The 14,994-nt window shown below is 59.5% G+C and overlaps 1 protein-coding gene across 2 annotated transcripts; it reads right to left on the bottom strand.

Annotated features, from left to right (window-relative positions):
• Positions 1-116: 116 nt before the first annotated feature.
• Positions 117-13,485, bottom strand: HDAC1 (histone deacetylase 1). 2 transcript variants are annotated; one of them, XM_029080785.1, is made up of 15 exons: positions 13,397-13,474; positions 9,223-9,312; positions 8,481-8,593; positions 7,372-7,489; positions 6,139-6,213; positions 5,615-5,753; positions 5,369-5,510; positions 4,272-4,364; positions 4,051-4,159; positions 3,832-3,972; positions 3,527-3,635; positions 3,151-3,281; positions 2,478-2,630; positions 1,575-1,623; positions 117-1,293 (listed from the first exon to the last, which is right to left on the bottom strand). In XM_029080785.1, the coding sequence occupies exons 3-15, from the start codon at positions 8,553-8,555 to the stop codon at positions 1,266-1,268; spliced, it is 1,362 nt and encodes a 453-aa protein (XP_028936618.1). In that variant the 5' UTR covers positions 8,556-8,593; positions 9,223-9,312; positions 13,397-13,474; the 3' UTR covers positions 117-1,265. The 2 variants fall into 2 exon arrangements, with proteins under 2 accessions (XP_028936618.1, XP_028936617.1); XM_029080784.1 differs by lacking the exon at positions 9,223-9,312 and having other exon boundaries at positions 13,397-13,485.
• Positions 13,486-14,994: the final 1,509 nt, after the last annotated feature.

Below are 14,994 nucleotides of genomic sequence, written 5' to 3'. Positions count from 1 at the left end.
CAAGGATCCTCGAGGCTGGAGCAGGAGGCACTCGGTTTTGACCCTCCGCAGGACCCTCACTTGGCCACAACCTTCGTATTCCTCAGCTTCTTGCCAACGGAAACCACAGAGAGGGCTAGAAACATACCAGTTTTATTACAAATATTTGCCCCCAAAATGAAAATAGTATCTCAAAACCCAGCATCTCCCCCCCCCCGCCCCACCCACCCACACCACACACAAACCAACCCAGTCTCTCGTATTCAAAGAAGAAATCAGACAACAGGAATCCCGGCCCCCCAGAAACTCGGATGGGGGCACAAGGACCTAAGGCATCAGCTGTGGGACATAGCAGCATGATTGGCGGCCACGCTCCGCAGGGGGAGACGGAAACAGTGGGCTGAAGGGAGGCAGGGAGCCCTTCCCAGGAGCCTGCCAGAGGAGGAGCCTGGGGAAAAGGTATCGCCAGGGGGAACTTTTCTGCCCTGCCGACGATAAGGGAATCTGCCTGCCAGTGCAGGGGCCAGCTGCATTTTATTCTGCGCAGGGGCGGGGGGGGGGGGGGGAGAGACACTCAGCCGTGGGGACCCACATTCCTATCTGCTGGCCAAGTGAGGAGTCTCGGGATAGAAACCACAGCTGCCGTGGGCGGGAGGCTGCTTTTTGACCTCAGAAGGCCGGGCCCTTTCTCCGCACCCCCAGACGCGGATACGTGCCCGCTTCCCTTTCAAAAAAACGCTGGGAACGGTGGCAATGGCTTTGCATTCTGGGAGCCGAGGAAGCTCCTCTGGGGGGGACGGGGAGGAGGGAATCTGCCTTCCTCCAGGTGGCGGACCCGCTCTTCCCCATTTCCCACACCCAGGGAGGTTGGCCGGAATCTGCCCCGGAGTCGACCGCGCGGGCTGGGGCCGGATGGCTTCCGCCCAGCCGGTCTCACATCCTATGCAAGCTTAAACACAACGGTGGGGGGCTGGTTTAAAACAAAGCGAGGGAAGGGAAGTGGGGGGAGGGGGAGGGAGGAAGGAGGGGAAATAAGTGAATTACATTTCCTCCCCTACCCCCCCACCCCTCCACCACGGCACACGGGGGAGGCAGTTGGAAGCTCAAGTTACTGTGTCTCATTCCAGCCTCAGGCCCACACGTGCCCCCTCTTCTGCTCCTGGGGGACATTTATATTTTATATAAAAGTATATACAGGAACATATAGAAAATATAAACTCTGGGGAGGGGAAAAGGAAGGGAGAGGGTCGGAGACACAGTCAGCCGGGCCATCCGGCGCAAACTGCTCAGATGGACTTGGTCTCCTCCTTCACCCTATGGAAGCAGAACGTGGGCTCAGCCGGGGGCCCAGGGCGGGAAGACCCTTCCCCCCCTGAGTCTGCGGGACCGGGCAGGGGCTCGGGGAGTCACTCTGGGTTGCAGGGGACGGGGCCCGGGCTGGGCGAGATGACCTCTCCTCCGCCCTCCCCGGCAGGACTCCTGGGACCCAACGCTAACCCCGCAGCGCGGCACGCACGGGTCCCGGCTAGTCTGTGGAGCCAGGGGCGGGAGCTCTTCCCGGCCCAACCCCACTGCTTTCCAAAGGGGCCCCTCACCCTTTGGCTTCAGGCTTCTCCTCTTTCTGCTTTTCTTCCTCTTTCACTTCTACGAGACAGAATTGCCAGATTGGGGTGAGCCCGGGAGGAGGTGAGTCCACCAAGGGGCCGGGCCCCTGGACGGACCCACCCCCTGCCCCGGACGGGTCAGCAGGAGCAGGGTCCAACACCTCCTCACCCGCTCCTGCCATCACCACCGGGGGCCTGGGTCCAGGCGGCGGGCAGGGGGGCGGCTGGGAGTCATCCTGGCCGTGCCCCAGCTGAGGGAGATGGGCGGTGGCCAGACGGGTTAAACCGGTTCCCACAGCAGATGGGAGAGGGAGGGGGGATTGCGGTGGCGATAGCAGCTTGGAGGGGGCCAGGCGGGGGTGGGTCTCGGTGGGTCAGTTTCTCTCTCTCACTCTCTCCCACTCTCACTCTTCTTCCAGGGGCTTGGCCCCAGGAGGCCGGATTGGCCTCCCGGGTGGGGCCTCAGTGAACCAACTCGGGGAGTTTCATTCTTTCATGGCCTCTGGCCCTTCTCAGAGCCGTGGAGAGGCCCCGGACCGGAAGAAACCACGGCGGGTCCCTTGGGGCCCGGAGCACTGAGCCAGCCCTCCTTCTCCCCATTAGAGGGAAACCGGAGAGGCGCTCAGTGTCCCACATTCCCGTCTACCTCTGCCGCCCGTGACCCACATCTGCTGCTCCGGGCCTTGCCCGGTAGACCGGAAGCTCCCCGTAGGCAGGGAACGCGTCTACCGACTCTATCGAACTGTACTCTTCCAAGGGCCCAGTTCAGCGCTCTGCACACAGTAAGCGCTCAGTAAATATCACCGATCGATTGATCCACGGCTCCGGGGCCCGACCAGGAGAGAGGCTCTGCGTCCCTCTGGGCTGCTCCTGCTCCATCCACGGGCCACCCACCTTTTTTCTCCTCTGGATCCTTCTCTGCCTCCTCCTCTGTTTTCACCCGCTTGGCTTTCTTGAAGTTGGCCGAGTTCTTGCGGCCGCCCTCCCCCTCCTCGTCCGAGTCGGAGAACTCCTCCTCGCAGGCGATCCTCTTGTCTGAGGAGCAGACTGGGGACGGGGTGGGTGGAGTTGGAAGAGAGACAAGGGAGGCATCCAGGGGGTCGACGTGACCCACTGCATCCCCGGTGAGGCCCACGCAGGCCCCTGAAAGCCTGTTCCCACCCGCTCCCGAGGCTTCCCCGGCGTCCAGTCTGGGACTCCCCTCGAGCCCCCCACGCCTCCCCCGAACCTGCTGCTCCCGCCACAGGTCCCAGATGCCAGGAATTCCCATTCCTCAGAGCCACGGGCACGTGCGCCGCTGGAGGGAGGGCGGGGAACTCACCCTCGGCACGCCCGTCTGCCCGTGCACACCCGCACGTGCGCGCGCACATGCACACACAGCGGTGACAGGTCGGCACAGAGTCCCTTGGTGAGGGGGAAGCACCCGGGGGCTGCCAACCCCTGGGAGCACACGATGCCTCTGACCGGCTGCCAGGTGGGGGTTAGGTTTCGACGCTCCCAGGTGGCCAGCAGGCAGACTGGGTGGTCCCCGGGAGGACGGCCGCCACCGAGCCAGCCGGGCACTCACTGGAGATGCGTTTGTCGGGGTCGTCCTCGTCTTCGTCCCCGCTCTCCTCCTGGACGGCGTCCTCGGGGATGGCCTGCATCTGGACGCCGGGGGCGTGCGGTAGCATGCGCAGATTCTCGAAAAGGCGCTGCCTATGGGGATGGGGACGGCGGTGGGGAAAGGGCTGGGGCCAGGACAGTGAGCCGGCTGGGTCCAAGTCAACGGCCACCAGAGCCCAGGGGGCTAAAGCACACTGAAACAACTGGGGGCAGGGGGAGGGAGGAGGAGGAGGGCGATAAAAAAAGAGATGGACGGGGGAAGGGGAAGAGGAGACAGGGTGTGAAAAGGAAGGACAAGGAGGGAGGAGGAGGGAAGGGGGAAGGATGGAGCCGCTCACTTGATCTTCTCCAGGTACTCGTTGGTGTTCTGGTTGGTCATGTTGGAGGGGCTGATGTGCAGTTTGAAGTCAGGCCCGAAATACTCAAAGTAGTCATTGTAGGGCAGCTCTGCAGGGGAGACGGCAGCAGCCGGTTATCGAGCCGGCTCCTGAGGACATCGGCTCCGCTCTGGACCCTTGGCTGCCGCAGGCGGATCTGCGCCGAGTCCACGCTCCGCCGTTGCCGGACTGGGGTGGGCGGTGGATCCCTCACAGGTGGGCCAGCCTCGCCTCTCCCGGAGAGAGGCCCACCCAACCAACCGTACCGTTGGGGATCTCCGTGTCCAGGGCCACGGCCGTCTCGTACGTCCAGCAGCGGGCCACGTTGCGGATGGTGTAGCCGCCGCCCCCCAGCATCAGCATGGGCAGGTTGAAGCTCTTCACAAACTCCACACACTTGGCGTGACCTGCGGGGCCGGGGGCAGGCAGGTCGGCCTGGGGAATCGCTCCCCCCGCGGCCCCCGGGAGCAAGCCCGGACCCTCACCTTTGATGGTCAGATTGAAACAACCCAGCCGGTCCCCGGATAGCGAGTCGGAGCCGCACTGCAGCACCACGGCGCTGGGCTGGAAGGTCTCCATCACCTTAGACATCACCTGGATGAGAAAGCACATCCCATCCCCCGCCCTGGTCAGCTCCTGGGTCGCCTCCACGATGGGGACCCGGTCTGGGTCCACCCCCCACCCCCAGCGAAGACAATACACCGACCGGCTTGAAGATGGCTTCATAGGACTCGTCATCGATGCCGTCCCGGAGCGGGTAGTTGACCGCGTAGTACTTGCCTTTCCCCGCCCCGATGTCCTGGATGAGGGAAATCGGAGCAGAATAGGAGCCGTGAGGTGCCAGGGGCCCGGCCTCTAACTCCGGGCCCGGCCGGGAGCGCTTTTCTCTCAGAGCCGAGGGATTCCCAGGGCCGGGAGAGAGAGGGTAGGGGGAAGCCCGCAGCCCACAGAGCAAAGCCAGCACAGGTGTCGGGAACGGGTCTTCATCTGGCAGTGGGGCCTATGCCAACTCCAGAGACGAGGAAACACCAAAGACCAGGGTCTACAGCCTCTTTGTGGGCTCACCGGCCACGGGCGATGTGACCAATCAGCCTCCTGCCCACAGCGCCGGGTTGGGGAAGAGAGTGAGAGGAAGGAGGAAGCAACTCTGGGTAACTCGGGACCCCGTGCTCGGGGGTCAGTGGCCAGGGCCCTCGGCGGGAGCCTGCACCCACTGCTCTTCCACCTTGCCCCTGGGGCTCTGCCAGCCAACCTCCGGGCACTCTGCCCCGCCATGCCTTTACGCTCCATCACCTAGCTTCCCAAGTTGCGTCGCAGGCAGAACGGTGCCAAGCGCTGGTTTCCCAAGATGAAACCAAGAGCCGAGGCCCCTCCGTGGAGGACGGCGTGCCAGGGAACTGGGCCGACGGCAGCCTCTGGGCAGCCCCTCGCCAGGGAGCGGGGAGATGGAGGGTGGATGGGCACGCCCATCTCACTGTCCCTCAAGGGTCGGCCTAGGGGGCCGGTTTTAGAGCCTCCCAGGATCAGGGGCCTCCGGGCTGAGAGAGAAAGGCAGCAGAGCCCCCCGCCTCACCAAGACCCTGCTCGATCCGGCCACCGGCCCGCAGCGAAAGGAGGGAGCCACGAGACCCCAGCCTCCCCTTCAACATCTGTTCCGTCGCACTGGCCGGCAGCACCGGGCCTTTGGGGCTCCCCGCGGGGGGCCGTTCCGACGGCAGCAGGCAGGGGAGGCTTTCGCCCCGTGAGATGGGGAGCGCTAAGGGGGGCTTTGGCAGGCGGTGGCCGCGGGGCTGCCGTTCTCACCCGCAGGTCCCCGGTCCCGGGAAAGTACTCTCCATACTTATGGAAGGACACGGTCATGACCCGGTCGGTGGTGTAGAAGGCCTCCTCCACCCCGTCGCCATGATGAATGTCAATGTCAATGTACAGTACCCTCTGGTGGTACCTAGGATCAGAAGGGGGTCAGGAGGGGGCGGGCCGGGCAGACGGAGTGGGGAGGGGGGAGCACGGGGTGGGGATAGATGGGGCGGGCAGATCCGAGGGGCATACTTGAGAAGCTCCAGGATGGCCAGGACAATGTCATTCACATAGCAGAACCCGGAGGCCTCCGATTTCTTGGCGTGGTGCAGCCCCCCGGCCCAGTTGATGGCGATGTCCGTCTGCTGTTTGTTGAGCTTCACGGCACTGGCTGCGGGGATGGTCGGGAAATGGGGGACAGCATGTAAGAGGGAGCTGCCCGTGCGCGGGATCACCATCTCCCCCGAATCCAGCTTCTCCTACCTCTGGTCGCGAGGGGCGGGAGGGGAACGCTGGGGAGAAGCTGTGGCTTCTAGGAGGGAGATTGCGGGCAGCCCCAGAGCCCACCCGGCTAACCTCGAAGACGAACTGAAGGGTTGCCGTCTGTACCTGTCGACCCCCTGTTTTATGAGCCCCGTGTGTAGGCTCTCCTCGGCGGGGAGTCCAGGACTCAGCGGAGAGTGAGACTTGCAAGGGCCAGGGGACCAACCGAGCCTCGAGGTCACGACGGCGTCTTCCCCAGTGCAGCCCGGGGGAACGGGGGGTACCTCACTCACCAACGGAACCTCCGGTGGACAACTGGCAGAACTCAAACAGCCCGTCAAACACCGGGCAGTCTTCCCCGACGTTGACTGAAAGAGAAATTGCCGACTCCATCCCGTCACCTCCTCCTCCTCCGGTTCTCAGCCGATCTTTTCCCACCACCAACCGAGGGGTCAAATTCCAGGGCTGGCTCCCTCAACCAGTGCTCTCCTGGCACCAAGTGGAGTAAAGTGGAGTGGGGGGAGCAGGTGCAGGGGACCCCATCCTCTCAGCCCTACGACGGAAACACCTTGAGAGGGACATCAGGAGAGCGGTTGCCTAGAGCAGTGATGCTCAAAGAATACCATTCCTGGGCCTGCCCCATTTGAAAAATGAGGCTAATAATGAGAGATTGAAATCGAAGGCGTCTCGGCAAATGAGGGCTTGGCAAAGAACTTGAGAGTTTCGCTCTCGCTTTCTTGAAATGACAAGTTTTCGGGGCCAGGGCGGCTCCCTGGGCTCTCCCCATCTCCTCTGGGCAAACATGGCCAAGTTTGTGTCAACATGAACCTTGCTTTCGAGGGCCCTGGTGTTTACCCACTTCCGACTTCCTTTTCTACATGACACTTCCGCCTCATGAGGATGGCTGAGAGAGGGTGCGTCCCTCGTCCACTATGTGGTGAGGCCAGTGCTCTGCACACAGTAAGCGCTTAATAAATACGACTGAATGAATGAGTGGATGAATGACAGACGTCGGACCTGGGGAAAGCTCCAAAGGGAAGTACCATCAGCTTTGGGGGGGCGGGAATGCCCAGGACTCTGGGTCAGGGGAGGGGGCAGGAGGAGCAGAGAGCGCTCCCTGGCAAACACCAGCTACTTGCCTGGGTTTCTGAGTCTCCGCTCAGGGGGAGGGGGGCTGAATCCACTAAGGGGGTGTGGAAGGAGACCCCCCTGGGCAAGGGATGAGGGAGTCCCCAAACACCAACTCTAGAGATGCACCTCCACCTGGGGGCTTGGCTGACGGTGAAATTTAAGCTGCTTGTGCCAGCGGGACTGGGGTGGGAGGGGAGCAAATCCTGTGGGACACACTTTCCTCACCCCCACCGAACCACGGGAGACCCCAAGGGCCCAGAGACAGCTTCCGCCTCGACTCCTCCAGCCCCCGAGCGCCAGTAGTAGCGGGAGAGCTCGGTATCACGGCGAGTGGGCGGAGGGAGAAGCCGGGGCGGAGGGAGCCCATGGGCCGGCCGGGCCGGGCCCTCACTTACATCTCTGCATCTGCTTGCTGTACTCGGACATGTTATCGGGGCGGATGGATCGCAGAAACTTAATGTAGTCGTCGCTGTGGTATTTGGTCATCTCCTCGGCATTGGCCTTGTGGGGACGCTAGGAGGTCAGAGAAGAGGGGTTTGTTCAGGGAGCCGGCTCTCCATCCTCCCTCGCGACTCTGCCAGTCTGCCCTCGGCACTAACCACCCCCTTCCCATCCTTTCCTGGCATTCCACAAGATGTACAGCCCCTTGATTCTATTTATTGCTATTGTTTTTGTCTGTCTGTCTCCCCCGATCAGACTGTAAGCCCATCAATGGGCAGGGATTGTGTCTATCTGTTGCCAAATTGTACACTGCAAGTGCTTATTACAGTGCTCTGCACATAGTAAGCACTAATTAATACTACTGAATGAATTCCACACCCTCCTGCCACCGCCACGCGCCCCGATACTTCCTGCCGCCCCCAGACGAACCAAAAGACTTCATGGCTCTGTTGTTCCCAGCCACGGGCAGCCTCCTGCCCTCACCAGGACAATGAGCAGTGGGGTGGGGGCTTTGTGGGATGAGGAATTCTGCATCTCTAGGTCCCTTCCGGGGACGGCAGCACAGAAGGGAGTTTGGATTCCCCTCCTTCGGTGGGGGGCTTCCACGGCATTCCACAAATGCCCCCCTGACCCGACCTCCCACAGCACCCTCTCTCAGAAGGGAAGGGGTCTGCCTCTTAGGCAAACACCCCTGAGCTGCTGGCAAGTAAGGGAGGATGCGAGGGCCCCATTTATTCTGGAGAACCGTTGGGGTCTGCTGTGTCATCCAACCGCCCTCCCCTCCCCCCCCAGCTATAGGAAGGGGGCCTCTGGACCCCTGACTGGGCTCAACCACGACACTGACATCTCTGCTCTGGTTGCTGCGGGGGAAGCCGTTGGGGATCCTCCCTAGCCCAGAGCCACCCCTGCCCTTCAACCTCAGGATCACCCGGGGTCATCGCCGGTGGCTGGGGAGACCCCGCCCTTGGAGCAGCCTCCGGTAGAAAGTTGCGGCCCTGGGGGAAAACCAGCGCCCGGCCCCACCCTCCGGTCCTCGGTCCATTGGCTCCCGCCAGGGACTCACGTAGATCTCCATCTTGCGGTAGAGGCCGTAGTTGAGCAGCAGGTTGTGGGTCATGCGGATGCGGTGGGGCTTCATCGGGTGGCCCTGCCCATAGTAGTAGTTGCCCACGTCCCCTGTGGGAGACAGGTGTGCCGTCGGCAAGAAGCCAGGGGAATGGGGTGTGGAGGAGGGACGGTGGGGGGGGTGGGGGCGGATGGACGTGGACAGACAAGCACACACACACACAGTCTCCCCATGCCGGGGGTGAGGCCAGCCCTAGTCTTGCCCCGTGGCCAGGAGGGTAAATATGCAAGGTGCTTCAGGGTGACAGAGGGAGAAGGTTGGGAGAGGATAGGTGGGCTTTGTTGGAGGGCAACCGGTCTTAGTGCCCGCCCAGGCCAGGTCTGACCTGCAGAGTGACCGGGGCGGGCTCGACCCTGGCAGCGGATGGATTCTCACGCAATCACACACACAAACACGCTGCTGGGGAAGACCCATCTCTCTCTCAGGCCTCCTCGGGCTGGACTGGACTCTATACCCCACCACCGCCATGCTATTCGCACCCCACCCGCACCTGAAAAACCATGAGCCCGTGCCCAACCGGGGTGGGGTGGGGTGGGGGTTAGGGTCTTAGCTGATGTCAGGGGAAGGGAGGGGGTGGGAGGGGTGGGGGGCAGGTGTAGTGTCCCATTCCCCACGGCCACTACAGGGCACCACCAAGAGGTTGGAAATCAAGCACCCTGGCCTCGGGGGGTCACATGACCTGGCTCCTTTTAGGGGTCAGGAAGGAGCGATGCATCGATGCATCGTGGGGAACAGTCCCAACGGCGCCCAGAACCGCTCTCTTTCCAAACTGCAACACAAACAGGGGGCATGAAATGAGCACGACCCTGCCGCCGCTCCAGTTCCCTCTAACGCTGGGGCCGGCCCTGGTGGCAGATGAGCATCTAAGAGTTTGTATTCTGCTTTAGGAGTGGTGGTGAGAAGTCCCCTGAGGACACAGAACTTGTCTCCTCTCCTCGTTAATTCCCCTCGACCCCGCCACTGACGTCCTCCGTATAGCAGGCGACCGACAAGGAGGGTGGCCACCCGCCCGGCTCGGGACCGCGATGACGGTCCGGTTTTCGCTCGGTCTGTCCTGCCCGGTAGTGAGATGGCACCGGGGCCTTTCTGTGCAGAGTCTCCCACGGCGCCCGCCCCTCTCCGTCGAGTCTCCCACAGCGATCTGGGAGGGGATGCAAAGGCACCGAGGGCGAAGCAAGGGACTCTCCCCTACGTGACGCATTCGGCATCTACACGAGCTCCACAAGCTTCCGCAATGAACCTTTCTGCGTGCGACCTTATGACACCACTGATGTCATGGGGGTGGCGGGGGAGCCAATAAGCGCCCTGTGAGGGAAAGGCCTAGTGTCTTCATGAACATTCATCTGTGACTGCCCCCATGGGGCTGGGAAGAATATTCATAAGAATTGCATTTACCGAGCGCTTACCTTGAGTCAAATACTGTGCTAAACACTGGGGAAGATTCAAGATAATCAGCTCAGATACAGTCCCGACCCCACCCTCCACCCCAGGGCTCAGTTTAGAGGATGAGCGTCTTGCCCAAGGACCCATTGCTGGCAAGTGGCAAGAGCTGGACCTAGAACTCAGGACTCCTGACTCTCAGTCTCACGGTCTCTCCACTAAGACACTCTGCCCCTCCAAACTCAGTGAGGGTTCTACCCACCCAAAGCCTGGGGAACATGAGGTAAACTCTGGGTCTCAGTATGACTGCGTCATGCGCCTCGGGCCTTCAATTGGCCCCGCTAATTGAAAGGAGACTTGTCAGAGGGTGGGGGGCGGGGGCAGAGAAGAAAGGGGAAGTTCTAAAAAGATGCTCAGGGTAGAGGCTGCTTCAGGCCTCGGGACTCAACTCTGGCTCCCAAAAGACCAAGTCAAAGGAGAGGCTCGGGGATGTTTTCTACGGTTTTACTTGCAAGGAAATAAATTTCCTTTAATTTCACTGATGATGGCCCAGTGAAGAAGGGAGGGGAGGACTGGATGTGGAGGGGAGGAGGAAAAGGGCAAAGCAGCAGCTAAATCAGCTGTCTCCCACCTCCTCTACCGGACCTCGGAGACAATGTAGCCTCATGGAAAGAGCAGAGGGCTGAAAGTCAGGAGACCTGGCTTCTAGTTCCACATCCACTTGCCCTCTGTGTAACTTTCGGCGAGTCGCTTAACATCTCTGGACCTCATCTGTAAAATGGGGATAAAATACCTCTTTCTTCCTCAGTCTGCGAGCCCCAAGGGGGCAGGGACTGCTTCCACACTACTTATCTTCTATCTATAACAACACTGGGCATAGGGGAACCCTTAATGAATACCATCATAATCATTATTATTGTGTCCAAGACACCTCCACAAGCTTTGTCGTGTCGGTATTCAAACAGGCCCCAAGCCACATCCTGGATCTGGGGTTCCCTCTCTCTCTGAAGCTTTCATTCCCGCTCCTGACCGTACCCCACCCTTGAAACCACTTCACCTCAAGAGCAAGCAGATAAATCCTCCCAAAATTCCCACTGCTGGGCTGGGGTCCTCGCCCACAGGGGAAATTCTGACGTTTTCTGTGACGCGCGGTGGGAGCTGAGAGGGAAAGAGGAAGAGGTCCCTAAATTGCACTCAGTACCAGAAAGACTTCCAAATAGGACAAGCCGTGAGCAAGTCTCGCAAATAGCGGGAAACCCCAAAAGGAAGTCACTCTGGTTTTCACTGCCTGTTTTTTCTCTCTGACAGTGACGTCTACGCCAGAGAGAAGAGAAAGGCAGCATTGCCTAATGGAAAGAGCACAAGCCCGGGAGTCAGGAAACCAGGGTTCTAGCCCCAGCTCCGCCTCTTGCCTGCTGTGTGACCTCGGCCCAAGACACTTAACCTCTCTGTGCCTTAAATCCGTAAATTTAGGACAAAATATCTGTTGTTCTTCCCTCTTAGGCTGAGGGCCCCATGTCAGAGACTGTGGCCGATCAGATTACCTTGCATCTACCTCTGTCCTTAGCACAGTGTTTGGCACAGAGTAACCACTTAATTCATACTGCCATTATTATTATTATTATTATTATTAGTGCAAGGGCAAGCCCTCCTAGAGGGAGAAGAACGGATTCATTCCATCAGGTTCCCCTGTTCTCACTCAGAGTTTGGGAAGCACCTGGGAGACATGCATTCAGTCTCTAGAAAATCCAGCTCCAACAACTGTACCTAAGGCTTATGTGGGGCCAGGTCCCTGAACCACGATCCAGAATTCCAAAAATATACTTTATCTGGTAGTAACCCCTTCTCAAATTTCCTCCTCTACACACCTGTGATTTTCCATTGCTCTTCAAAGACATCTTCCCCACTGATCTCTCAAGTGCGCCTATCGAGTACTGTGTACTGAGCACTACGCGAAGGGCTTGGGTGAGTATCATGGAGTCAGGAGACCTGCTCCCTGCCCTCAAGGAGTTTACAATCTAGCAGGGAGGGAGGGGGGATTAAAATAAAATTACAGGTAGGAGAGGCAACCGAATATAAGGTAACGTGCCGGGGTGGGGAATGAGTACCTAAGTGCTTGAAGGGTATGGATTAGCATTTGGGATTGATCCTTTGGGAAATACAAAAGGCGGATAGCTGGAAAATAGACCCCAAGTGGTCGACGGTTCTGTTCTTTCGGGTAGGGGGGCCTTCTGCTCCCCTAAACTAACTTCTCTCAACCCACACTGCACTGAGACCATCTCCCTGCCCCCAAAGCAGGGAGAGGCAAGATGGGGAAAGTTGGGGGAAGTAATAATAATAATAATGCTGGTATTTGTTAAGCGCTTACTATGTGCAGAGCACTGTTCTAAGCGCTGGAGTAGATACAGATAACCTGATTACCCTGTATCTACCCCAGCACTTAGAACAGTGCTCTGCACATAGTAAGCACTTAACAAATACCAACCTCTCCCAATTAGACTGTGAGCCCGTCACTGGGCAGGGATTGTCTCTATCTGTTGCCGAATTGTCCATTCCAAGCGGTTAGTACAGTGCTCTGCACATAGTAAGCGCTCAATAAATACTATCGAATGAATGAATACAGGGCAATCAGGTTGTCCCCCGTGAGGCTCACAGTTAATCCCCATTTTCCAGAGGAGGTCACTGAGGCCCAGAGAAGTGACTTGCCCACGGTCACCCTGCTGACAAGTGGCGGAGGCAGGATTTGAAGCCGTGCCTCTGCCTCTCGAGCCCGGGCTCTTTCCCCTGCAGGTAATAATGTTGGTATTTGTTAAGCGCTTACTATGTGCAGAGCACTCTTCTAAGCGCTGGGGGAGATACAAGCTCATCAGGTTGCCCCCCTTGAGGCTCCCAGTTAATCCCCATTTTGCAGAGGAGGTGACTGAGGCCAGAGAAGTGACTTGCCCACGGTCACCCGGCTGCCAAGTGGCAGAGGCAGGATTCGAGGCCGTGACCTCTGCCTCTCCAGCCCGGGCTCTTTCCCCTGCAGGTAATAATAGTAATAATGTTGGCATTTGTTAAGCGCTTACTATGTGCAGAGCACTGTTCCAAGGGCTGGGGGAGATACAGGGTAATCAGGTTGTCCCCCGTGAGACTCCCAGTTAATCCCCATTTTGCAGAGGAGGTGACCGAGGCCAGAGAAGTGACTTGCCCCCGGTCACCCAGCTAAGTGGCGGCGGCGGGATTCGAGGCGGTGACGTCCGCCTCCCGAGCCCGGGCTCTCTCTCTCCGCAGCAGGTGGGGAGGGGGTCCTGCAGGCCGCCTTTCCCTCCAGGCCGAGCCGGCTCCGCTCCTTCCCCGAGGGCCCCTTTCCCTGCCGAGCCGGGCCTCGGCCGGTCCTTCCCTCCACTTTTTCCCTCGCCCCCCTCCCGGTGCGTCAGCCTCCCCCCGTGTGTGGGGGACGCCGGCGTCCCCTCCGCCCGGCGGCCTCTCACCATCATAGTAGTAACAGACTTTCCTCTTGGTGGCCTGAGTCAGCGCCATCTTGCCTCCCGTCCGCCCGCGGCGCAGCCTAACGCCCGCCCCTCCGCCTCCCCCTCCCCCTCCCCCTGCCCCCTCCGCCTTCGGCCCGCCCCCCGCCGGCCTTCCACCAATAGCATCGCTCAGATCCAGAGCGGGGCCTCGGATCGACCAATCAGACGGCGGAAGGAGAGCTGGGGCCCGGGGAGGGAGAAGGGGCGAGGGCGGCGCGCGTTAAGGCGACAGGCGGCAGGGGGCGCCCTGGGGCGGAACCATTGCCGGCGCCAGGGGGCGTCGAGGACGCCGAGGGGGCGCCTACTACGTCGTGCGGAACGGGGGTGGGGGAAAAAAATGGAGACCATAATAATAATAATGTTGGTATTTGTTAAGCGCTTACTATGTGCCGAGCACTGTTCTAAGCGCTGGGGTAGACACAAGGGAATCAGGTTGTCCCACGTGGGGCTCACAGTCTTAATCCCCATTTTACAGATGAGGTCACTGAGGCACCGAGAAGTTAAGTGACTTGCCCAAAGTCACACAGCTGACAAATGGCCGAGCCGGGATTTGAACCCATGACCTCTGACTCCAAAGCCCGTGCTCTTTCCACTGAGCCACGCTGTAATAATACTGTTGGTATTTGTTAAGCGCTTACTATGTGCAGAGCACTGTTCTAAGCGCTGGGGGAGATACGGGGTCATCAGGTTGCCCCACGGTCCTCATCCCCATTTTCCAGATGAGGGAACTGAGGCCCAGAGAAGTGAAGTGACTTGCCCACGGTCACACAGCTGACAAGTGGCAGAGTTGGAATTCGAACCCATGCCCCCTGACTCCCAAGCCCGGGCTCTTTTCACTGAGCCATGGTGTGCAGAGCACTGGTCTAAGCGCTGGGGGAGATACAGGCCCACGTGAGGCTCACGGTCTTCATCCCCATTTTCCAGATGAGGGAACTGAGGCCCAGAGAAGTGAAGTCACTTGCCCACGGTCACCCAGCTGACAAGTGGCAGAGCCGGGATGCGAACCCATGACCTCTGACTCCCAAGCCCGGGCTCTTGCCACTGAGCCATGCTGCTTCCCCGGCACTGTCTGCCAAGCACTGTTCTAAGCGTTGGGGTGGATACAGGGCAACCGAGTTGTCCCACGTGGGGCTCACAGCCTGAATCCCCATTTTACAGATGAGGTCACTGAGGCCCCGAGAATAATAATAATGTTGGTATTTCTTAAGCGCTCACTATACACCGAGCACTGTTTTAAGCGCTGGGGTGGTTACAGGGTAATCCGGTTGTCCCATAGTCTGAATCCCCATTTTACAGAGGAGGTCACTGAGGCCTCGAGAATAATAATAATTATAATGTTGGTATTTCTTAAGCACTTACTATGTGCCAAGGACTGTTCTAAGCGCTGGGGTGGATGCAGGGTAATCCAGTTGTCCTACAGTCTGAATTCCCATTTTACAGATGAGGTCACTGAGGCCCAGAGAAGTTAACTGACCTGCCCCAAACCACACAGCTGACAGGTGGCAGAGTCAGGATTAGAACCCATGACCTCTGACTCCCAAGTCCAGACTCTTTCCACT

This window comes from Ornithorhynchus anatinus, chromosome 16 (genome assembly GCF_004115215.2).
Source record: "Ornithorhynchus anatinus isolate Pmale09 chromosome 16, mOrnAna1.pri.v4, whole genome shotgun sequence".
NCBI lineage: Eukaryota > Metazoa > Chordata > Mammalia > Monotremata > Ornithorhynchidae > Ornithorhynchus > Ornithorhynchus anatinus.
Note: the sequence above shows the minus strand (reverse complement) of the source record. Positions and strands in the feature narration are given on the sequence as shown.

Excerpts from the sequence above, each read along its gene's own strand:
- HDAC1 (XM_029080784.1), bottom strand. The coding sequence starts at position 13,445 with ATGGCGCTGACTCAGGCCACCAAGAGGAAAGTCTGTTACTACTATGAT. Across the intron at positions 4,160-4,271 it reads ATGAAGCCATCTTCAAGCCG|GTGATGTCTAAGGTGATGGA; the intron begins GTCGGTGTATTG and ends TTTCTCATCCAG. Across the intron at positions 3,973-4,050 it reads TTTCAATCTGACCATCAAAG|GTCACGCCAAGTGTGTGGAG; the intron begins GTGAGGGTCCGG and ends CCGGCCCCGCAG.